This window comes from Pelophylax lessonae (assembly GCF_965119305.1).
Source record: "Pelophylax lessonae genome assembly, chromosome: 3".
In the NCBI taxonomy this organism is placed as follows: domain Eukaryota; kingdom Metazoa; phylum Chordata; class Amphibia; order Anura; family Ranidae; genus Pelophylax; species Pelophylax lessonae.
Window position 1 is genome coordinate 278,583,306 of NC_138770.1, and position 26,239 is coordinate 278,609,544.

The following is a 26,239-nucleotide window of genomic DNA, read 5'->3' on the forward strand; positions in this document are numbered from 1 at the left end:
ACCTTGCAGGTTTAAAGTTCTGACTTTGCTCCCTACAGTGGGTAAATGAGATGTGTGGGAGTAAATTTTACCTTTGCTCTTGATCAGAGAACAGTTCATGGAGTAGCAAATGAAAGGAATTTTGGTGCAAAAAATGGATATTATCAGGGGCACCTGGCACACCAGTTCTTATTCTTAATACAATTTGAATTCGTCATTATGAATATCATACAGTGAAATTGTCTTTTTTCACTCTCTTTTTTACTTAACCCTTGCAAAAGATGATGAAAACGTAACCGATCATTGAGGAATCACAGGGCTGTAACTGTCATGAGTAGTAGGGGGGAACTCCTGTCAGTTATACAATTCAGGCCTATAGGTACCTGCCATTACATCCAAAGGTCAAGGCTGATAAGCAAAGTCCAACACTCGCTATAATGGGTTGCCTCACAAACCAGCAGTTTTTGTTTTTTTCTGCTTTATTCTGCACACTACTGAGATATTAGAACACAAACAGTTACCTACAACTGTAAATGTATGTGTCCCAGATTCTCAACATTATCTGAGATACATTTTAAATATGTGTATTTTTATTTCTTTTAGATGTGTACTCATTTGATGAAGAGGAAGCTGTGGTGGATCCTCACCTTGCCAAACACCTTGCACATTTTGGCATCGATATGTTACAGATGCAGGGGGTAATGATCAGTACAGTGTTTGTTTTCATCACGTGTGTGTCTGACCTTTTCCGAACGTCTCTAACTTCAGCTTATATATGACATGAACTTTTATATTCTGGTCATGAATTTGGATCTTTGCTGTCTATTTTAACCATAACACTTTTTATCTAGGGAAAGGTAGGGCAAGCTTTTGTTCTTGAGATGTGGAAATAACACTAAATCTAAAGTTTATTTTTAATTCAAAACATTAATTATCCTTTAAATTTAAGTTACGGTAAATTCAAAAGCAAAAACAGGCAAGAGATCTTGAAAGAAGGCACCAAAATGTGCTGACATACCCTATAAAGCAATCCAGAAGTTCTAAAATTCATGGTACTTGATTATTCAGTTTTGGAACCACTACCATGGTTAAGTGTGCAAGCCTGCTCCCTCCTGTCTCTTGTATCTCAAAAATGGGCAATGAGGCTAGAGATCATAGTTTTGGGCCAATCATGATGCTTCCCTAGATAGGCGGAGGGGTTGCTTTTGACCACAGGGGCTGGATTTTCAATGTCCTTTGCCTGTTTAGCACTTATAAGATGCCCATTTGAAACACGGTTGTTGAAAAAAGCCTCCCTTACCTGTGGCATGCATAAATGTGGCTGCTAATAGTTAAACTGGCAATAGATTATTTAAAGTGGAACGTCACTCCACCTTTAATTTTTTTTGGGGGAAGGGTGGGGGCTATTTCAAACTGTGTCTGTTGCCGCCATTCTGATGTGTCCTTCTCTTGAAACCCCTTTTAAGACTCCAGTTACATCTCCCATGAGACTGCAAATGCCCATTCACAGAGTAGCTGATGGGTGTGGCTAGATGCATGATTGGGGGCTGGTATAGCTGAACCTGGAAGAGGCAACCAGCTGAGGGGGGGCTCAGATGGTGGTGCAGAACACAGGTTGTCACCCAAACAGCAGATTACTGCAGGAAAACCCTGGATTGGCTGAGCAGATGAGCGCGTGTTTTGAAGAGAACCAAACATAAAAGGTAGGAGGGGGATGTGAGTTAAATTGCACTTGAAGGTACAGTATTAATAGTTTTAAAGGCAAACTGATTACATTGTACCATAAATATGCAGTAATATTTGGGCTATATGTCTGTCACCAGGCGTTACTTTATTTCAGATATGTCTGCCAACTTTAAAGAGGAACAACTACCTGAAACTGCTAATTTTTTACTCCCTACAGAAGGGCAAAATTTGTTTTCAGACAAAACTTTAGTTCAGTATATTCCCTTAAAAGGCAGAAGATTTGGATTGTCTTCATTTTTCACCCTCTGATGAATACCACATAATAGTATGTTGAGAATCAGCAGGCGAGATACTGAAAATCTCCCCATGATCTATTAGGGGCCCATTCACACTTCACTTTTCTGTTTTTTTTAAATGCATTTCACTTTGACACCAATGAAAATCAAAACATATGTTGATGTACAGTTTGATGAATTTCTGTTGATTTCAAGGAAAAATGCATCTGCTAAAACAACAATTGTGACTGGGCCCTTAGATATGCTGGTTGTCTGAGAGAGCTGTAAAGTTTGTAAGGATGGAAATATTCTCCATTCCATTGTAAACAGAAAATCAATTTTGGGTTCAGTTCTTCTTCAAACTAATAAATCAGTAAAGGTATTTAATCAAGACCGTGAATCCTTCCTGTTAATGGAGTCTTCCGTGAGTAAAACTGTAAAAAAAAATCAACACATTGTGGATGTATTAAAACTGTATGTGCTTTTCATTCCCTTTCTTTTAAATGTTTTGATTGTATCTGAATGGAGGCTTGTTGTTGGCAGACAGAGAATGGCGTTATGGATAATGAAGTTAAACCAAGGGTCAGCGAGTGGGAAGTCGTCCAAGAGACCGGGCTGAAGTTGAAGCCGATGTTTGGCTCCGGCTACACTGGTATTAAGAACCAGGGGAACAGTTCCTACCTCAGCACTGTGATGCAGGTTATCTTCAGCATACCAGAATTCCAGAGGGCGTAAGTGTCATCATTACTTCTTCTGTAGATATATGTGAAATCAAATTACCACGGTAAAATTAAACCAGAAGCTCATGAGCTGAACATTCTATGCTAAAACAATTATTAACAAAAAAGTCTGTTGATAATTGTTCTGTGTATTAGCAGTTGGATATTGAATGTCTGGTATAGTAGATGCGTTCATAAAAAGTTTGATTATATAGGAGTTTGACACCTATGATGAATGGCATATCTCAGGTTTTGTCAGATTTGGCCTTCATTGTAGTTGATCATATCTCTTGGGGCTGCCTACAATATATTGTGGAAAAGCAACAACCTAAAGCGGTTGTAAACCCTCACATAAACCCAGTGAAGTGAATAGCCTCAGGTGATATACAGAGATTAAACAAATCCTCCTACAAAAGTTTTACTTGATTATCTGCAGCCATCTCTACCCTACATCCCTTCAAAAGTGCACAATTGGGATGAAATCATTCTGCATCTGTCTGGAGCAGAGAGGGGCGAGGTGGGGAGCTGCAGTTAGAGCTCTTGTACAGTGTGTGAGAGCTGATGGGAGGAAAGGGATACACCCCCTTCACACATACACAGGAACCAAGGACCATGTAGAGCTGTGGTTTAAATAGACAAGCTGTGCAGCTGTGGACTAGGAAACGTCTCACTGCCTGTAATTAGCGGCGTGCCGTGCGGTTTCCTGGCGGGATCAGGCAGGTAGGTTGGGACTAGGATCCCAAACACGTCAGAGCCCATCTCTAGTGCTGAGCTCTCCTCCCCCATGACAAATTTTTCTCATGTGTCTGGAAAACTCTGGAAGTGCTTATAACCGTGCAATGAAACACCAGAGAGAAACCACACTTAGAGCTTTGGAGAGAGACAAGTAAACACTACAGACATACGGTTCGGCCATATATATTTGGACACAGCCACAATTTTCATACTTTTGGCTCTGTATGCCACCAGAATAAAATTAAAACAAAACAATCCAAATTAATTTGAAGTGCAGACTTTCAGCTTTAACCACTTACTCCTGGGTTGCTTTTGCAGTGTGTTTTGGATCATTGTCCACCTGTACTGTGAAGCAACGTCCAATCAACTTTGTTGCATTTGGCTGAATCTGGGCTGACAGTATATCTCTAAACACTGCAGAATTCATCTGGCTGCTTCTCTCTTCTGTCACATCATCAATAAACACCAATGACCCAGTGCCACTGGAAGCCATGCATGCCCATGCCATCACTCTGTCTCCACAATGTTTTACAGATGACGTTGTGTGCTTTGGATCAAGAGCTGTTCCAAGCCTTCTCCACACTTTTTTATTCTTCTCGTCATTCTGGTACAGATTAATTTTAGTTACATCCATCCAAAGAATGCTTTTCCAGAACTGGTCTGTCTTTTTTAGATGTTTTTTGGCAAAGTCTAATCTGGCGTTTGTATTCTTCAGGGTTATGAATGGTTTGCACCCTGTGCTGAACCTTCTGTGTTTTGCTGTCGTGAAGTCTTCTTTTGATTCTCCTGGAGAGCTCCCCTCACTTGTCTGAATGGGTTTTTCTTTACCATAGAGAGGGTCCTGCGATCATCCACCACTGTTGCCTCTTTATGTTGCTGAGCTTAGCAGTGCCTTCTTCTTTCCTCAGAATGTACCAAACTGTTGATTTTGCCACTCCTAATGTTGCTGCTATCTCTCTGATGGATTTGTTTAGTTTTGCAATGAAGCCTTGCAATGGCCTGTTTCACTTGCATGGACAGCTCCTTTGAACACATGATGTAGGTTCACAGCAAAAGATTCCAAATGCAAATACCACACTTAGAATCAACTCTATACCTCTTACCTGCCTAATTGATGAAGAAACAACGAAGTAGCCAACACCTGTCCCTCCAACAGCTTTTGATTCAATTTTCCAATTACTTTTGGTCCCTTGAAAAAGGGGATGGCATATCTTAAGAGCTGTAACTCCTAAACCCTTCCTCTGATTTGGATGTACATATCCTCATATTAAAAGTGAGTGTGTGCACTTTCAGCCAATATCCACTATGTAACTATAAATTGAATATGTTTTGGTTAATACCTGAAAAAACTAATGTTGTGCCTGTATTCAAATATATATGGATCTAACTGTATGTGCTTTGTTCAGATTTCATGACTGAGGTCTACAACCACTTAAAGTTGAGAATTTTCACACAGTAAATTGTGTTAGGATTCACTTCAATTATCACATAATATCAGAAGCAAATTCCTGTTATCTTATTTCACATGCACATGACTGAAAAATTTAAGTGAATATTGAATTTATAAATGTATGCCAAATCAAGTGGATATGGAGATGTTTGTTGCAGCTCACAGTAAATACAGTGCCTTGCGAAAGTATTCGGCCCCCTTGAACTTTTCAACCTTTTGCCACATTTCAGGCTTCAAACATAAAGATATGAAACTGTAATTTTTTGTGAAGAATCAACAACAAGTGGGACACAATCATGAAGCGGAACAAAATGTATTGGATATTTCAAACTTTGTTAACCAATAAAAAACTGAAAAATTGGGCGTGCAAAATTATTCAGCCCCTTTACTTTCAGTGCAGCAAACTCTCTCCAGAAGTTCAGTGATGATCTCTGAATGATCCAATGTTGACCTAAATGACTAATGATGATATATAGAATCCACCTGTGTGTAATCAAGTCTCTGTATAAATGCACCTGATCTGCGATAGTCTCAGAGGTCTGTTTAAAGCGCAGAGAGCACCATGAAGAACAAGGAACACACCAGGCAGGTCCGAGATACTGTTGTGGAGAAGTTTAAAGCCGGATTTGGATACGAAAAGATTTCTCAAGCATTAAACATCCCAAGGAGCACTGTGCAAGCGATAATATTGAAATGGAAGGAGTATCAGACCACTGCAAATCTACGAAGACCTGGCCGTCCCTCTAAACTTTCAGCTCATACAAGGAGAAGACTGATCAGAGATGCAGCCAAGAGGCCCGTGATCACTCTGGATGAACTGCAGAGATCTACAGCTGAGGTCCATAGGACAACAATCAGTCGTATACTGCACAAATCTGGCCTTTAGGGAAGAGTGGCAAGAAGAAAGCCATTTCTTAAAGATATCCATAAAAAGTGTTGTTTAAAGTTTGCCACAAGCCACCTGGGAGACACACCAAACATGTGGAAGAAGGTGCTCTGGTCAGATGAAACCAAAATCAAACTTTTTGGAAACAATGCAAAACGTTATGTTTGGCGTAAAAGCAACACAGCTCATCACCCTGAACACACCATCCCCACTGTCAAACATGGTGGTGGCAGCATCATGGTTTGAGCCTGCTTTTCTTCAGCAGGAACAGGGAAGATGGTTAAAATTGATGGAAGATGGATAGAGCCAAATACAGGACCATTCTGGAAGAAAACCTGATGAAGTCTGCAAAAGACCTGAGACTGGAATGGAGATTTGTCTTCCAACAAGACAATGATCCAAAACATAAAGCAAAATCTACAATGGAATGGTTCACAAATAAACATATCCAGGTGTTAGAATGGCCAAGTCAAAGTCCAGACCTGAATCCAATCGAGAATCTGTGGAAATAACTGAAAACTGCTGTTCACAAACACACTCCATCCAACCTCACTGAGCTCAAGCTGTTTTGCAAGGAGGAATGGGCAAAAATTTCAGTCTCTCGATGTGCAAAACTGATAGAGACATACCCCAAGCGACTTACAGCTGTAATCGCAGCAAAAGGTGGCGCTACAAAGTATTAACTTAAGGGGGCTGAATAATTTTGCACGCCTAATTTTTAGGTTTTTTATTTATTAAAAATGTTTGAAATATCCAATAAATTTTGTTCCACTTCATGATTGTGTCCCACTTGTTGTTGATTCTTCAAAAAAAATTACAGTTTTATATCTTTATGTTTGACGCCTGAAATGTGGCAAAAGGTCAAAAAGTTCAAGGGGGCCGAATACTTTCGCAAGGCACTGTATGTTGCCATTCAAAATGCAACTTTTATTCTGACTCCTAAATCTAAAGGAAACAACAGCAATTCAATACCATTAGCACTTCTGCAGGGGGTGGTGTGGTATGCCTATTACATGGCAGCAAGTTATAAGTGAGCTGTCGAGTAAATACCTTCATACAGCCTAAAGGACCTGTTCAGAGAGATTTGGTTTTAATTGGAACTTCGAGAGCCACATTTTTTGTTTTCCGTACTCTATTATTTTTACTTTAAAATGGGTAATTGGGACCAACTTCAGAATCCTATTATCCAGTCTTTGTTTGCTATCCTTCTTTTATATATGTACCTAATTGATTAAAGTAGATGACCAAACTGGATGATCTTTGCTGTAATAAACAATTGCTTTGAATTTATTTTCCATTTTTTTGCCTTTCTTACATTTCAGTGGGAAAAAATGCAATGGCATTTTTTTTTTCATCTCAAAAGTCTGATCTTCGACCTTTTTTCAGAAACTTCCTATATGCATGCACTTGCTCTATGTTGGCTGCACATCATTGCTCTGGGCTAGCTTCGTGATTGTGACATACCTGTGCTATGTTTGTCAGTATGGCTAAACAAAAGAACTTTTTTAAAGGTGAAATCGATATCATAAATCGTGACATTAGTGCAAAAAGAACATTATAAATAAATAAATGCAATTGCAACAATCAAAATATATGTGAATGTATAGTGAAAAAAAAATACATAAATGCATATAAAGTGTCCAATATGTGTATAACAAGAGTCCATGCAATGAAGAATGGAAAAAAATATAGGACGGTGTCCAAACAAAATCCTCTATATTATTTTGAGATATAATGGGTAAAAGATTCAAGGAGCCACAAGTCCCAGTAAGTAGTGTGGTTGTTACATCAACAAGAAACCGTTGAAGACGAAAAACACCACTGTGCAGGTCACCACAGAATATAAATGGATTGGCTGCTTACCAGATCAAATGGGTCACCCAAATTAATGAGTAGACCTATATAAGCTTTTTAGATGGTAATGCCAGGAACGGCCACAGGGTGTCACCTCACCAAACACTTCAGATCAGGTATCCATATAGCATGTATAAAGAAATTGATGACAGGGACATAGCGTAATTCCATAAAATACAATCCGTTTATTAAATTAAAAGATATCAAACTCACATTTCAGATGAGTATCACAAGCATAAAAAGCAATAGGCCAGCGTTTAGAAGAGAGCAAACATCTCCTGGAGCATGGCAGATCATAGAAGCCGGCTGTTGGGGGTGTGGTAGCGTCACATCTGACTCACCCGACCGGTTTCGTCATACGCTTGACGTCATCACACACTTACCATTGTCAGTATGGCTGCTTGTAGTCATTCCTAAGTAGTGAGAGTGACACAGCAGGGGGACATTTTGGACACAGTTGTCACATCAAAAGGAGAAATTAACTTCACATAGGCCTTTATGGCAGGATCACCAGGTATTTTTTATTGAAAGCTGCAAGTTTAAAACTAGTGAAAACAACTTTTGAAATTACCTTAACCTGTTACTATGCAATTTTAATGATATGGTGTAGGTCTACCTTAATGAAAACAATGAGTTCTTCCTCTGGACCTGTTTTTCCTGACATTGGTAAACGGATGGGTCCCATAGGCAACTTTGAGATCTATCAACTTCTAACAGGATTACTAGGGCCATAGACAGATCGTAATTTGGCCGGTTTGACCTCACTGCTGGCGGCTATAGCCGCCGGCAGTGATCATTCTATTCTGAGGGCTGGGAAATCTCCCACTGTCAGCATACAATAGTACAGCAGGAGGGATTACCCCATCAACACTGATTATGTTGATGTAGGAATCGTGCAGTTTTCTTTCCTTCAACCTGTGGTTGAAGGAAAGAAAATTCTATACAGAATGGCCTGCATAAAGAGGTTGTTCTCTCTGGGGGGAGGAAATAAGAATTAAAAGTCAACAGCTACAAAGTCTTTAGCTGCTGACTTTTATTTAAAGAACACTTACTTGTCCAGGTATCCAGTGCCATCATCAACCGGGCTAGTTCTTCACTAGTCTTTGGGATCCCGGCATCAGCATCATAACTTTGGGCAGCCGGCTGTGTTGCTTATGGCTTCACAGCCAGCTGCCCACTGCGCTTGTGTGAGCAGTACTGCGCTTTGTGCATGGCCCTCGCAGTCTTCTGGGACCTGTGACCTGGAGGAACAGAGGAGAACTTCTGCTCAGGTCACCTAGGCAATCCAAGTAGGAGTAGCTATCTGTCAAAACTAGGTACCCCCCCCCCCCCCCAAAGAAAATGACATGCCAAATGTGCAGGGGAGGAGGGCTTAAAGAGGAACTTCCCTTTTGGGTGGAGTTCTGCTTTAAGTCTCACCTCTTGTGTTTACCATTGCTATACTGTTTTTATGTGGTATGTGCATTATTAAAGCACCTTCCCATTTACTATGGAAAAATTAAATGATTGGGCATTGTTAAAAATATTTCAGAATGATTAAAAACCTGTCACTCACCCTAAGCATTTGCTTCATCTCACTATATACTAAGATTAAGATGAAGGAAGATTTCTTTAGTGTTGGAGGGACACTACATCCACTCTTCACAGGTTAGGCTCAGTTTCTGCCATGTTATTTATATTCCTCACAATGTAACTAGAGGAATAGTCACACTACTGAAAGCTGACGTTGGTAAACATATGACTGTAGACTGACATAAAGAAATAGTGTAACCCTAGGATGACTGACCTACCATGACAAGAAGCTTGGCAATGAAATATAGTATACAGTTGCATTAAACCATCTTAAGCCACCACATGCTGAACATCTCAGACCAGATCACTGTTCTTTCCATTTCTGCAGATCTATTAGATGGAAATACATCTTTAACTATCTTCTATTGATTTTTGGCAATGCCTTGATTTCCTTCTGAGTTTCAGGAGTTTTCATGAGCAGCAGCAGGTTGTCCAGGTATTGCTTTTGATAACATGTTTTGACTTTGTGATGCTGTTTGGAGCATTAACTGTAATACGTTATATGGTAATGATTGCCATCCAGTGGCTACCTAGACACCTCCTGCTCCAGCTCCCTTACGCTAACATGTGGCTTTTACTGGGTTTAATAGAACTTGGGGAGTAGTGACAAACATTCCTCAAGAGTTCCCTGCTATGCCCACTGTCCACCCCCTCCATTCATAAAAGCCATACTACTGCATCTATGAATGAAACAGGATCAATAGTATAAATGAAGGAGGGAGACCTCTCATGTGCTCGTCCTCCAATCATAGACCACTCTTTAACTACTTCAGGTCTCACAGTTGTACATCCCATATGAACCGAAGCAATTTTTGCATTTCTGATATATAAGCCGGTTTATTTGACAGTCATTTTTTGTTATCACTAAAGGTAACAAAGTAATTTTTTTTTCTTTTAAGACAAACAAGGTTTTCTTTTTTTGATGTCTTGCAAAATATTTTTCTCTTTCACTCATCAACGGAACAAAAAACACCGTGCTAGGCCCATGGGCCGTCCTCAGCTGGTATATAACCCCCTGCTCTGCTCTAGGTAATTAGTTTTATTCTGTCCAGTCAGGAGAAAGGACCTAAGCTCCCGGCTGGAACCTCTGGTTCTAACAATTTTCTCCTTCCTTACCTCCTTTTTGTTTTTTTCTCTTGGGAGATCTAAAATCAATTGCTGGGCTAATCTAGATCCAGTGGTCCCCCAGCCCAGCCAGCAAGCGCGTGCAGACCGCAGCTACGCGCTAGGTCAGCCGTGACATAGCCTCATGGACAGAGGCTGGCCCATGAGTTAAACGTCTGGCAGGGTTGCATTACGACCGGGCTTGGGTCCCTTGGCTGACCGCTCCACCACTTCGGTGGCGAGGAGTTCTGTCTGGAGCATTACCCGCACCATGGAAGGGTAAGTACAGTTCCCCTCTCCCCTTTTGGTGGTTTTCTTTGGGGAGGACGTGGGTAACCTCCATGGATGGTCGGACCTGCCTGCAGGTTCCTTACTCCTATCCTTAAATCCCTCACTGAGCTGGGCTTCCCGCCACTCCAATTCCCCCCTGTCTGGACCTAGAGTCTGATGGGGGTTCCAGGGTAGAGAATGCAGCAGAGACCCCTAGGCTCTCCCCCACTATCCCCACTCTGTAAGGGTCCGGGGATAGTGTGTGTCCTGCCCTGGTAGTCTGGAGGGGTCCCAGTGTAGGAGACCCCCCTAGGTGCATGCCCTACTGTTTACAGTGTGGATATAGTGCAGGGGGGTCCCAGTGCAGAGACCAGTGCAGAGTCTCCCCTAAACGTGTGTCCTACCTTTAGGGAGGTCCCCTTGCAGAGGATGCAACATTGCAGGACGTGCAGGAAAGATCCTGGCAACATGCTTCAGTGTTTGTAGCTGATGGTGGCCATTTTCCCTTAGTCTGACTGGTCTCTGGTTGGCGGCCATGTTTGTGTAGCTGGATGATTTTACGGGGGCCATTTTCCCTTAGTCTGGGAGATGCTGGAGTCAACTGAAGCCTCGTGGGGATGCCAAAGCTCCTCCTCTTCCTCCTTAGTTTCCTCTTTCTGTGCCTGGGATGTATGAACAGGGATAGCGCCCATGATGATGCTGGGTTCTAATTCTCGGTGCTCCTCCACTAGGTAGGGTGAGTCTTTGGGGGGTCCCTGTTATCTCTCTCTCTGCTGATAGGTACCCTGAGCCTTGAGGGGATCCTTTAGTGGTGCTAAAAGATTGTTTTTGTACTGCAAGGTCCTTATGAAGGGTCACATCTCCTCCACTGACCCCCTCAAGGAGGTGACAGGTCCCTCGGAAACCCCAGCTTCCCATGGTTGCACTGACGGCAGTCCTGCAGTGGAAGTGGCGTGTGGGCAAAGGTCCAGGAGGAAGCATCCCCCGCCTTCCCCTGCTTAGGCTGTCTCATCTGATTCTGAGCTTGATGCCACCGTGGACGTGGTCCGTCCAGGGGGACTTCATATCACATCACCTGATCCATTCGATGGGGAGGATGATTCCTCCATGGTCACATTAGCGAATGAAAAAGTGCTGGTAGATGCACTTATCACTTCAGTGCGTGAGACTGTAAAAATGGAGGATGTGGCTGATGTAGCCATGGACGTGGCTATATCGTTTGGTACGCACAAGTGGCATCGTACTCCAAAGGTGTTTCCTGGTGTCCCTAATTTTGACAGGTTTTCCTGTAAGGAATGGGAACAACCAAAGTTACCCTTTTGAGGAGTCACTTTTAAAGTGGGCTTGTTCACCAGTGGTGGACCCTCCTGTTTCCAGGTTGAATAAAGCAACCATGATCCCAGTAGAGGAATCCCCGTCTAAGGACCCGGCTGACAAGAAAGCGGAGGCTGGGGCACACAGCATGTTTACTATGACTGGATCGGCATTGCGGCCAGTCTTTGCCGTAGCTCTGGTGTCTCAGACCCTAACTGAATGGACCAAGCTTTTGTGCCAGGCCCTGGGGGGGGGGGGGGGGGGAGCAGGTCCACGCTGCTTATGTTGATTTAGTAGACCAGTTGGTCCATGGGCTGCAGGTTAATGTGTGATGCAACTTTGGATACAGCTCCTGTGCTGTCCAAACTTTCTGTTTCAGCGGTGGTGATAAGGCGCGTGCCCTGGCTTAAGAATTGGTCCGCAGACCAAGCCTCTAAGAAAGCTCTCATTGATCTACCCTTTCAAGGCAATCGCTTGTTTGAGGCTACCCTGGATGATCTCATTAAGGGTATCATGGAGGGGGGTGGGGGGGGGGTGTTAGTACCTTCCTGCCACAGTCAAGGAAAGGGAAGAAGCCTCGCCGCATATAGAGAATTCTTTTGTTCTTCTTGGACAGAGAATAAGGGAAATAGACCTTTTAAATCTTCTCTGGAGGTTCCAAGCAACCTTGGTCTGGTAAGCCTAGAGATAGCTTCCCCAGACCAGCAGACAAGACCCCTTCAGCATGAAGGTCTGCCCTCACTCATTATTGGGGTGGGGGGACATCTTCACTGGTTTCTTGCCCTGTGGACGTCTTTGCTGTGCGTCCAGGAGATCCACAAAATGTTTCTTTTGGGGGTACCCAGAAGGGGGGACAAAGCTTATCCTTAGTTTTTTTTTTTTATTTTGTTTTTTTTTTTTTTTTAGGTCCTGAGTCTCCTTGTGCAGATTTAATTTCTGCAAAGGTTCAGGTGATGTCTGAACTACCTAAGGTTCCCCCTATCCCTGTCCAGGGAATGAATTTACCTATTTCTGATTTTATTCCTGACCAGTATGGTCCTTCCTCTGCACAAACTGCTGTCACGTAGATAGTTCTCTCTCCCATTTTGCATACAGGTTCTGAGCCTGGTGGTATCCACCTTCAAGACAGTTCTGTTTGCACAGACTTACATGCAGCTCCTTTAGCAGGTTCAGCTCCACAGGAGGATACCGAGGCTTGTGACAAGGTCATGGAGTCCTCTTACAGACGCCGCAGTCTTCCAAGGGCCACGGTAAGGCCAGTATCATCCTCGGCTCAGGCTTCTTCTGCAGATCCTGCGAGGATCTTCCAATCATCCTGGTGGCTGTAAACGTCCCTTGGGGGCTTCCTCTCAGAGAAGACCAGTTGTCCCAAGGGCTAATCTACCATCCTGCTTTCAGTCACTTGTTTTAATGGCTTAGCTGTTGCAGGCTAGGTACTGAGGGATAGAGGTCTGTCTGGATCAGTGATCCCTACTATGGCGGTGCTCATCCTCAATCCTTTTCTGTGGCTCAGATCTTAACCTTTCTTCAACAGGGTGTTGATCAGAAGTTGGTCTTGAGTACCATCAAGGGCCAGGTGTCTGCCTTGGCAATCTTCTTTCAGCAACCCCTAGCCACGCACTCTTTAGTTTGTACCTTCATTCAGGGGATTCAACATGTGGCTCCACCTGTACGGTCTCTTTTGCCGTCATGCGATTTAAATTTAGTGTTTTCGGTTCTCCAGAAACCTCCATTTGAGAATATTTGGGAGATTCCCTTGCCTACGTTATCCCAGAAGGTGGCATTCTTGGTGGCTATTACCTCGGACCGCAGGGTATTGGAATTGGCTGCATTATCCTGTCGCAGTCCCTATTTAGTGGTCCATAGGGATAAAGTGGTTCTTTGTCCCTGTCCATCATTCCTGCCCAAAGTTGTCTCTGACCTTCCATTTGAATGAGGACATTGTGTTGCCTTCCTCGTGTCCCAAGCCGGCTCGTCCCAAGGAATTTGCTTTGCATACCTTGGATGTGGTTTGTGCAATTCAGGTCTGGCAGCTACTGAGTCTTTTCGGAGGTCAGACTCGCTTTTATGGTTACGGACGGAACAAGAAAAGGGCTGGTGGCTTCTTCGGCTACCATCTCCAGATGGATCAGACGGTGACTCAGGCCTATTCCCTTAAAGTTCAGGTTCCACCTTTCCCTGTCATGGCGCATTCTACTCTGGGCTGAGTGCTTCTTGGCCCTCCATCATCAGGCTTCAATATCGCAAGTTTGCAAGGCAGCCACTTGGTCGTCGGTACATATCTTCACAAAATTCTATAAGGTAGATACTTTGGCATCTGTGGGTGCTTCTTTTGGCTGCAAAGTTTTGCAGGCTGCTATTTAAGAGGGGCTGTTCTCTCTAGAGGGGTGTTTTTTCTTTAAACCTTTTATTTTTCAGACAAGGCTCCAGTGACCCGGTTAAGGCTCCTGTGTTCTCCTTAAGAGCTCTTATGGTTAGCCTTGCGTTATTTTCCCCACCCCTCATTTTCCTTTTGGCAATACTTTTGGATGTTCCACTAGTTATGATTTATGAAGCGCTGTGTCCGTCGATGAACGAAAGAGAAAATGGGATTTTTGTACTTACCGTAAAATCCATTTCTCTGAGTTCATCGACGGACACAGCACCCACCCCTCTATGCAGTTCTGATACTTCTAATACTGCTTGCTACGAAACTGATTACCTAGAGCAGAGAGGGGGGTTTTATACCAGCTGAGGACAGCACATGGGTGTAGCCAGGTGTTTTTGTTCTGCCTAGTCCTTCTCCTGGAGGAGGCAATATAACCCACTAGTTATGATTTACGGAGCGCTGTTTCCGTCGATGAGTTCAGAGAAATGGATTGTACGGTAAAGTACGGTAAATAAAATATAACATATTTTTTTGCAATCCTTGGCAAAAAGGTAACAGAAAAGTATTTTTTTTTTCTTTTTAATCAGTGTTCGTGTAAATAAAAGTAGATAAACTTTATTCTATATTTAGTCCTGTTTAAAATGACACAAAAATTATGATTATAATGATTATGAATATATAATATGTTTTTTGTTGTTTTCTGATTTTGCATTTTTTAATGTTAGGCCTTGTTCTCATCCAGGATGCGTTCAGGGCTGTGTACCCACCCAGATGTCACATTGAGAGCAGGGGCTATGTCCCAGTTTACACCTATGAGAATTCCTGCACAGGGATGCGCAGAATATGCGGCCCTCACATGGGGCACAGATGCATACGGCTTTGAAAACATTCAAATATTAGTAGTTAATAAACTTATAATAATAGTTGAAGGTTTATGGGGAAATTAAGTTAGGAGTTAGAGTTTTTTTACTTGTCTGGATTCTTAACCACTTCTGGACCGGAGGATTTGCCCCCTTAATGAACAGGCCATTTTTTTTGCGATTCGGCACTGCGTTACTTTAACGGACAATTGCGTGGTAGTGCGACGCTGTACCATTTGGTGGTATTTATTCACCTGTGTGATTTTTATTTTTTATTTTTTGCGCTATAAACAAAAAAAAAAAAGAGTGGCAATTCTGGAAAAAAAATATATATTTTTCACTTTCTGCTATTTAACATTCCCAAAAAAAATGTAAAAATCCATTTTTTTTCATCCTTTTAGGCCAATTTGTATTCTGCTACATATTTTTGGTAAAAAAAATCCCAAAAAGCGTATTGCGCAAAAGTTATCGCGTCTACATACTAGGGGAAAGATGTATGTCATTTTGTTAAATTTTTTTTTTTTTTTTTTTTTTACTAGTAATGGCGGTGATCTGCAATTTTTAGTGAGACTGCGGCGGACAGATCTGACCCCTAACTGACATTTTGTACACTTTTGGGGGGACCAGTGACATTACTATAGTCATCAGTGGTAAAAATATGCACTGTTACTGTAATAATGACACTGGCAGAGAAGGGGTTAACCTAGGGGTGATCAAAGGGTTAAGTGTGAGCCTAGGGGAGTGTTTTCTAAATGTATGGGGGAGGGACTTGTGAAATGAACACCGAGACCTGTGATCCTATATAGGATGATCACAGGCGTTCTGTGATCATTTCAGAGAGAACAGTCTGTTGTTTTTACAACAACAGACCTCCCTTCTCTCTTAGCGGGGAGTGATCGCGGGTGCCTGGCGGCAATCAGTGCTCCCGGTCCCGTGGATCAGCATCCCCGCTGCCTAGTGGGGGCAGGACCGCTCCCCCAACCGCTGTACAGGTACGGTGATTCGCGCAGTCGAGCCAGCCTGCCACAGTATATATGCGGCGGGCAGTCCGCAAGCAGTTAAAGTGGTATTAAACCCAAAAGCAAACATTTATTTTGCAGCTTATCAATTCCTATTCCTATCCTTTTTTTATGCTTTCTAAAAAAATGGGGGCACTCGGAGACAGATTTTGTGGTTTGTGGGACAGAAGTCTTAGTTTTAGCTCAATTCACTAAACAAATTTGATAATTGGATCATGTGACACATATTTTCCAGTTATCTCAAGCATTATTCAAAATGTCAATTCACTCCCTTTTTTTTGTTATATATAATTTTTATTTTTTTTTCTAAAAAGGAGTACTGAAAATGTTTCCAAGGAAAGAATTAAATTTGGAGAACTTCTATATTTTTTTTTTCTTACCTAGGCGTATACTGTAGATCATACATATAAAATATGTGATTATTTCCAACCTATGTCTTAGAACATGGGTGTCCAACCTTTTGGCTTCTCTGGGCCACATTGAGTGTAGAGAAATTTTCTCGGGCCGCATATAAAAAATATATACTATAGTTAAGGTATAGAAGTAAAATGCTGCCGAGCCCTTCCCGCGCCGCCGCACCCCCCCAACCCCCCCCCCCACAACCCCCAAAGAAACACTAACCACCATGACCACTTCAGTGATTTGAAGTGGTCATGGTGGTAAGAGTGAGAAACACTGCACATACTCGCCTCCCCTCCGAGGCAGCCTCTGCCTACCATTAGTCGGAAGCCGCTGTGGCCATGCCCCCGACCCGACTTCCTTCCTCCCCAGCAAAAAAAATAAATTGTTAGGGGGCAGTGGGCCGCATTGCCTGGGGTTCCGGGCCGCAGGTTGGACATGCCTGTCTTAGAACAAGTCCATGGTTTTATCCTCTGTTATATTTTTCCAGATACCCTGTAAATAAATCTCCCTCTGCCTTGCCCTTAAGAACCTTGCCTAACCTTGGGATGTGCAACACTGTCTTTTGGCCAAAATTTTTGGCCAAACTATGATGCAGTAGGGAAGAAGTTACATGGTAGTTGAGGTTGAATAAAAACAATAGTCCATCCAGTTCAATCTGTGTAGGTGTGTGGACGTATTCATTTCCCATACCCCAGAATGTTTTGATCTTGGAGATGTATGTCCAAGAGTCTTTTAAAAGTAGCCATACTCCCCGCAGTTACTACCATTTGTGGAAGAGAGTTCCACAATCTTATTGCCCTTACTGTAAAAAAACCCTTGCGTAGCCTGAGGTTAAATCGCTTCTCCTCTAATCGCATTGTATGGCCTCGTGTCCTCTTACACTCCTTTTGGCTGAATATTTTTTTTTTCTATGCTGAGATCACTGTTGAGGTATTTGTAAATCGCTATCATGTCTCCTCTCAGGTGTCTCTTCTCCAGGGAGAATAAATCAAGCGCTTGTAAGCGCTCCTCATAATTTAGGTCCTCCTATCCCCTAATCAGCTTAGTTGCCCTTCTTTGGACTCTTTCCAGTTCCAGCACATCCTTTCTGAGGAATGGCGACCAGAACTGGACAGAATACTCCAGATGTGGCTGGACCAGAGTTTTATAAAGTGGTAGGATTATAGTTTTATCACTGGAATATATCCATGCTAATATTCTGCTGGCTTTGGCAACTGCAGCTTGACATTGCATGCTATTGCTTAGTCTATCTTCTACTAAGACTCCCAGATCTTTCTCTATTCTTGATTCCCCCAGAGGTTCCCCCCCAACGCGTGTTTTGCGTTTTTATGTTTTTAGTCCCCAAGTGCAATACCTTACACTTTAAACATTAAACCTCATTTGCCACGTAGTTGCCTACACTGTTATTTTGTTCTGGTCATTCTAAAAGATTTGTGCATCATGATGTGAAGTTATTGCCCTGCTTAATTTTGTGTCATCTGCAAAAAACTGAGATTGAGCTAGTGATCCCGTCCTCAATGCTATTTATGAATAAATTGAACAAAATTGGTCCCAGGGCTGAGCCTTGGGGGCCCCCACTTACCACTCCAGACCAGTCTGAGTATGCGTTATTTATTACCACCCTATTTATTACACGCCCCTTTAACCAGTTTTCTATTCAAGAGCAAACCTTGTGGTCTAAGCCTGCAGACCTTATTTTGTAAATTAATCATTTGTGGGGGACTGTATCGAATGCCTTACCAAAATCCAGATACACCACCTCCACAGGTCTCCCCCTATCTAGCTCACAGCTCACCTCCTCGTAGAATGTTAACAGATTAGTCTGACAAGAACGTCCTTTTGAAAACCCATGCTGATTACTGCTGATGATACTGTTGACTTTAGCAAATTATTGGATATAGTCCCTTATCCTTTCCAGTAATTTACATACTATTGACATCAGGCTGACTGGCCTATAATTGCCCGGGATATGCCTCTGCCCTTTTTTAAATATTGGTGATACCAAAGAATGATCACTCACATCTGACTTGCTTGCATACTGTATATAAACCAGTTATGTATAACTCCATTAAACACACTGCATTACTATGATGTCTGTGGAGTTAAATTGGAAATACTTTTTATGTATTTTAATGGTTGTCCTTCAATGTTCTGTATATATAATCCAAGGTATATAATTTTGTGAGTGACAGATGGTAGATAAAAGAACAAAGTGTGCATTTAATTAAACAATTTTCCAATTCCTAATTCTGTCAGTGCTTGTTTTATTTTTCTAGTTACGTAGGGAGCTTGACACGAATATTTGACTATGCTCCTCTGGACCCAACCCAAGACTTCAATACACAGATGTAAGTACCTTCTGGCTACTCCTTAGTGTTCTTGTTTCTCTCAGTTTTAATCAATGATGTGTGTAAACTGTGATCTTGTTATTGGGTACTATTATTTGGCTCCTGGCCCTGGACAAACTGATATGGGATCAAAGGAAGGGCAGTTATATGTTGGGGATCTGAGCCTTCGATAAAGGGGTATCACTGGTCCTCTTGTACAGGGCCTGGGCCTCCTGGTGAGTTACAGAGCAGTGCTTTTTACTTTGAGACACCAGAGTAATTTCTGGTCTGCAGCAATTGCAAAAACATTTCTGGGCCCTTTTTATTCAGTTGGGGCCTGAGGTAAGGAATGGGAATATTTTAATGTTTTTTTGGGCACAGGCAGAGTAATCCCTGTGCCATGGTTCTGGTCACCTCCTGGCCCCCTCCTGTATATCAATCCACTGGGGCAACCTGGGACTTTAAAGGATTACTCCGCTGGGACTATTTGATGATTTTCAGGTACATGTGGAGTAATTTTTGTGCTGCAGTTCCAAGCAATTACATTAAAGTCCCGGACTGCCTGACACAGTGATATGTCAGAGGTGGCCAGGACTTTAATTATCAGGACCATGGCACAAGGATTACTCCTCCTGTGCCCAAAAATCATCAAATATCCCATTCTCTGTCATTGCCCCCAGCTGAGCAAATGTGGCCCAGAAAAGTTTTTTTGTAATTGCTGCAGACTGGAGATTATTCATTTGCCCCAAGGTAAACATTAAATAGTCCCGTTCCTGTCCCAAGGCCCTTGCTGAATTGACAGAAAATACTGGATTGTCTAAACAGCCTTAGAGTTCATTTACACATGTAGTGCTCTCCTAAGAGCAATTTACATTTGGATAGCTTTTCAGAGGGCACTTGACAGGCAGTGAGGAGGTGTTATGTCACCTCCCCACTGCCTGTTTAAAACCCGCACAAGGTCCCCGCAAAAGCACGCACTGCACACGGTTTTGGCCAGTCTCCATTCAGTTGAGTGGACCACGCTCGGTGGGCATTACTGAAGCTAAAAACGTAGCTCAACTACGTGTTTTGACTGTCTCTAACCACAAGTGTAAACATGACCTTATTGAATGTATTATGATTTTGATATGGAAGCTCATTGGAAACAAGACACACAGAAGGCGGCTTTAAAAAACCTAATGTCTTACAGTCCTGCCTATATGCTAAGAAATTATCTAGGACTGATTTATTCACACAACGCCATCCTAAATCCACCAGTCCTCTTGTATTTTTCCCCAGGTTATAGCCTACAGTTTCAGGATATTAAACATATCATATCTAAACCCCACCCTATCTTACACGGGGACAACAGGTACCATAAGATATTGGGTTGAGGCTTTAGATTTGTAGCCAGGAGGACACGCAAACATGATTCCTCCCAGTGTCTTTGTTTCTAATTCTCCACCACAGACTTGGTTAAATACCACTGGTCTAAACAGATGTGAATATATACATTCATTGTTTTTACTTTTTTCCCTGAGTAAACTTTATTTTATTTTTTTTTTTCATGCTCGCTAGGCTGACACACGCAGTTACACTTACACTTTTCTCTCTTTGAATTAATTTATTTTTTTAATAAGTACATTGGTCACTATAAATGAATTACATCGGTTACCTTAAATGAAAAACTCAATACTGTTTTGCAATTTTTTGTAGTTTCGTTTTTCCATTTTTCCTTTTTATATATAATATACAGTACATCTGCTTTATTGCAATCTTGATGTTTGTGACCAGTTTTGATGTCTGTGGCAGTTTTTATCCACTTGATTGCTTGCTTGAGCACCTGTGTGTCATCCATTTCTATCACATGACACATGATAGCCAAGGATGCTCTTATAAGCAGCCCCTTATGCTCAGAACTCCCATCCCCATGATTAAGTTCCAAGGGGCGGAGCGAAACAAATTGGGGGCATGACCTGCCTGGAGTTCGGGCTGAGGCTGCCATTCATCTAACTCCATGCGTATGGGTCTGCTTCATGATGCGCGGCTTATGGATCTTTTCATTTGACATTGTTGAAGCTAGAACGTCGGCTCCCTGTCCCTGCCTGCACTTACAGCAGTCTAGTTGGACTTTACCTTTCTACCTCAGTGGCACCTAAGTTGTCTTTTTGGGGTTACAATCATAATGTGTAAGAAGATGTAACCCCTAGCAACCACTCAGCAGGCTGCAGACTCCTGACCCCTGACTTGGTGCGGTGTGCTGTATGGTGGCCGCTGGTCTCAGCTGTGCTGGTGGCTCCCAGCGCTTCCTGGAACTCGGGTACACTCAAGGGAAGCCGCTGACGTCACAGGAAGTACTGGTAGCCACCAACGCAGCCGAGACCAGCAGCCACCATGCAACACAACACACCGCACCACGTTCTTACCCAGAGAGGAGGAACTCTGATATATACACATGCACTGATGATCTGCCACTTTTTGAGTTCCATTCTTTACATTGTATTAAATGCACCTTATTACTGCTCTTAGATGGCACTGCTCTTTCTTCCATTCTTTTACCCCTGCAGAGTACCGCAGCAACTATACCAGAGACTGACATTTTAACATGTAAACTTTACTTAACACACTCTATATTCAGCCTATGCTTTTACCATCCAGCTCACAGTGTGCCAATTACTGTTTATCTTTATCCTGACCCCTGTACTCTATACATTACATACTCTTGACCCCTGCGCTATGTACGTTACCCACTTCTGACCCCTAAATTATGCACAGTGCACACTCCCAACCCCTGCGCTATGTAAATTACACACCCCTGAACCCTGACTCCTGAAGACTTTGCAGTATATGTTCTGGACACCTGCATTTTGGATGTTCTATACGCATATTTGGTTCCTGTGCGTATATTTGATCCTTGTCCAAGTTTTAAACCCCTTCCACTGTTTAGAGCAATTTTGTCACACCCTAATTTCTTCAAAGTGCACTGTGCATGACACCTCCTTTTACTCTACTGGCTGCCTGCAGGCTGGGGGGGTGGGCTCAGGTCCTCTTACCCGGTCAGGTAGGCTGTACGTGGCCCCATGATTTCTAACAGCAGCCCTGCTGGGGGATATATGCTGAACTAAAGCACACTTGTTTACTTCAAAGCTTAATTTGAGGGGGGAAAAGATGCTGTATCTTGCTATAGTGGCAAGTGCTCCCACTGTGTGGACTGACCTTCTAGTTTACTCTCCTCCAGTGTTAACAGATTTGTGTTCCCCTTTGCCACTGCTGCGATCTTCTCCTTCACTGTTTGTCCGGCATCTTTCTTTGGCTGCATTTTACATCTCCATCTTGCAAACTGGAAATTAGCTTGTTGGGCAGATGAGACAAAGTTTCTTTTACCCAAAAAAAAAAAAAAAAAGTACCTGCTGCCATTTTTACCCACTTTAGTTCTGCTTCAAGTGCAAAGGGTAAAGCAATAAGTCAGAGCTGTATGAAACTGATTCTTATTGTTGTAGTACTTTCACAGTTTTATCTCGCATGGATATATCTTGTTTTAGATATTGTGTTCAGCGTAGCAGTTCAACATTTTGTAAATTAATCTTTTTTTTTTTTTTAATCATATTTTTATTGAAATTTTTTAAAATTTTTTTAAGTTAAATCAATCCAAAACTCTATTAAAAATGAATGTAATGCTGTATGTTTAACAATATTTAAATACAATTTGTTCAGTTCATTAGTTGTAATATGAGCGATATGCTAATACCATTAGTTCTTTAACTATAGCAGTAGTAATTAGGTTTTACAAAATTAAAGCTGAAGCTTATTTTTTGGGGGGATGGGAATACAGCACCGAACAGGATGCATTGTAGACAAGATTACTAGTAGTCCTGTAACATTTAGAGAGGGCAGTGGGGGGTGGGTGAGCAGTTCAACTTTCCCTAGCAGCAGAGGTGGTTAATAACCTTCACAGCTCCAGAAGACAGCGGTTTAGGACAGGATCTGGTGGCTTTGAAGGAGGCACTAAATAGAAAATTTTTGCAAAAAGCAGCAGTAGGGGGCGGGGCGGGCGAGTGGTGCAACTTTCCTCAGAAGCAGGGGTTGCAAATAACCTTCACAGCTCCAGAAGACAGCCAATCAGGACAGTATCCAGTGGCTCTGAAGGAGGCACTGAATAGAAAAGTTTTACAAAAAGCAGCAGTAGGGGACATGCGAGCAGCGCAACTTTTTCCAGCAGCAGAGGCTATTAACCTTCACCGCACCAGAAGACAGCTTTTCAGGACAGAATCCAGTGACTTTGAAGGAGGCTTTGAATACATTTTTTAAGAAACAGCAGCCTACTGCTATACACACCATTACATATAACTAAGGTGTTTGATGCTGTTCAACCCCCCCATCCAAAAAACGAAACAAAAAACAACTTCAGCTTTAAAGGAAATAGCAATGTCGGTTGTAATAGTATAAGACAGTGACATTTATTAAACGTATTAAATAGAATGAAAACTGAGCAGTTTCTCCTGACTCTGCTGTGTACTCTTTGTGCATTTTATGCACTTTCTGCACAGATGTATACTTTATTCTTACTTGTCCCTTCAGGCTGGCCATACAATATACAATTTTTATACTCAAATTCCTTTAGATTTACCTTCAACCATGTAGTGCAAGGGCCTGCCCGATTGCATACAGTTTGAAAGTGTTTACGTTTGACATCATATTATATGGTTTTAGTAAATCTAAAGGAAAATTGTACAAGACAATTGTATAATGTATAGCTAGCCTAAAAGATTCATTCAGGAGCTACCAGACTGGCATCAACAGGATTACATTGTACTTCTCTTGCAGCAGTTGCTCCTAACTTCCACTAGAGGGAGCAAAAGGGAAGAAGAAAGAAGGACTCATATGAGCAGTTCATCTCTTCCCTCAGCTCTTTATAGTGGAGGCCAGGAAATGGTTTAAACACATTAGGCTAATAGGATTCTTCCTGAAATTCTCGATTGCTAAAACGAGTACCCCTTGTTGACTACTGAGTACCCCTTGTCACTTGTGACTGCGTGCACAAGTGAGAATAAAACATATATGTTAAAAGCATACTTTTCCTTTAACCAAAACCTCTTATTCATGGTAAAATGCAGAACTGCCCAGTATTCAACCTGCTGACATGTTATAGATGCCCCACGTATGCATTGCTTTGTTTTTCTACATTTTCAAATGCATCTATTTTTCTTAAAATAATTTGAACAGTGCAAGGACATGAAAGAAACTAAGGACAAGTACTGGAATTTGTGGAAAGCATATGAGCAAGGTTTCTCTGACACTATGATGCTTACAGTTACCACACCATTTAACAGGGCATATGCAATCCCATACAATATCACATGTGAGTGTGCACTGGACTATTGATCTACAATCAGCTAATATAAATGTATTTGTATTGATTGTAACATAAAACCATGTGACCCAGCGTACCACCTGTCTCTGAGTTTAAAATTCTGTTTAATACCCATATTGGTTAAAAGGGTGTAGAGAAAGATAAGAAAAAAAAGTTAGATTGAGGAGGGAGGAGGAAGGAAAGAAAAGGAACATACAAGTCAAAAAGTGGAGGTGGAGGGATATATTGAGCTTTTCTATACCCTTAGACATGGTCTGATAAACGGAAAAAAATAAATATCTTAAGATTTTTTTTACATTTTGACAGCCCTCTCTAATGACCAATATTGCCATTATTTTTTTGTGTTCCAAAATAGGGGCAAACTTGGGTATGGTCTTCTCTCTGGACAGTTCTCCAAACCTCCAGTGAAATGCGAAATCATAGAACAAGTGATGAAGGAAGAACACAAGGTATTTTATGTGAGAATGGTAGTTGACCTTATCTTCAGGAGAGTGGAAAATGTTGCACCATGACCATGTTATCATAGAGCCAAAGAGAATCTGTCATGTTTGTAACTAGTTGCCCCTTGGAACAAATTCAGAGCTTTTCAGTGTAGTGTGTTGTCGGAACACAGATGTTTGCATTCTTTTTACTCACATTAAACTGTTGCTGTGCCAGTCATTGTCAATTGCACCCCAAAGCATTAAATCCACGTATCTCAGACTACTGTGTATTGCAGTGCCTTGTGGTATTAAAATAGAGCATGTATAGGTAGAGCTTAGCTTTAATCCACATTCTATTGGCAAAAACTTGCTTAATGAAGTGTTTTTAGGATGATCAGTGAAAACTAGCCTGGAGAATCCCAGTAATATTAGAAATGTTCACATCTTGCCACATGGCTAATTGATTTGTGCAGTGTTCTAAGGGGGGGTTGTTGGTGCCCATTGGAATGAGCTTCATTATAGTGTAAGAGACTCGATATGCCTGTTCAAGAAGCTTCTCTGTCTCCAGGAATGAACTTTCACAGAATGGGAGTGGGTAAGATTTCTTGGCAGCAGGAAGATAAACAAAAATAGCCTTTCCTCTCTCTGGTTTCATTAATGCATAGGTGGCTTATTTTTTATATCCCATTTTCCTTTCTTCGGGTTTTTGTCATGCCATCCCATTTATCCTGTTAGGTGCTGCTAAATGATTTTCCCATGCGTAACCTGTCAATTTTTAAATCCCGATTTGCTCTTTTCATATAACGAGAGGCCATTCTAGGACACAGTTGGTGAGTGATATGCCTTGCATTCCCCTTCTTCCTCCGTCAATGTGCTATTAATGTCTTTAGTATTGATAACACAACTGTGTTCTGTAGGAGGCAGGGAAAGTTCATTTAACCTGTTTATTTCCAGAGAAACTGCAGCTAACACAGATTCATAATATTCACCTTTTACCCGCATTAGAGGAAAATGCCTCATGCATTTTATAGTTCTTATCCGGATCCATACACTTTTTATTGCTGCTGTTTTTTTACAGTGCATTGAAAAAGTATTCATTCCCCCTGAAATTTTCAATGTTTTGTTGAGTTACAACCAAAAACGTAAATGTATTTTATTGGGATTTTAAGTGATAGACCAACACAAAGTGGCGCATAATTGTGAAGTCGAAGGAAAATTATAAATGATTTTCAAACTTTTACAAATGCATTTCTGAAAAGTGTTGCATGCATTTGTGTTCATCCCCCCTGAGTCAATACTGTGTAGAACCACCTTTCGCTGCATATACAGTTGCAAGTCTTCTTAGGTACAGTATGTCTCTACCAGCTTTGCATATCTAGAATGACATTTTTTTCTGTTCTTTACAAAATTGCTCAAGCTCTGTCAGATTGGATGGAGAACATCTGTGAACAGTAAATTTCAAATCTTGCCACAGATTCTCAATTGGATTTGGCTTTGATCTAAAACCTTCTATTGTAGCTCTGGCTGTATGTTTATGAAGAGCTCTAGGAGGGCTGAAGAGCACTGGGGGGGCTAGAGAGGGGGGGCTGAAGAGCACTGGAGGGGCTGAAGAGCACTAAGGGTCTGGAGGGGGGAGTCTGAAGAGCA

At 41.9% G+C, this 26,239-nt stretch overlaps 1 protein-coding gene across 1 annotated transcript in view; it reads left to right on the forward strand.

Annotated features, from left to right (window-relative positions):
* The window catches only part of USP13 (ubiquitin specific peptidase 13), a 159,243-nt gene that overhangs the window by 88,739 nt on the left and 44,265 nt on the right, over positions 1 to 26,239 (forward strand). Inside the window, exons 7-10 of the mRNA XM_082248812.1 lie at positions 583 to 677; positions 2,484 to 2,671; positions 18,770 to 18,841; positions 24,526 to 24,619. Of these exons, the coding sequence (XP_082104938.1) occupies positions 583 to 677; positions 2,484 to 2,671; positions 18,770 to 18,841; positions 24,526 to 24,619 (449 nt within the window). The remainder of the gene's footprint in view (positions 1 to 582; positions 678 to 2,483; positions 2,672 to 18,769; positions 18,842 to 24,525; positions 24,620 to 26,239) is intronic.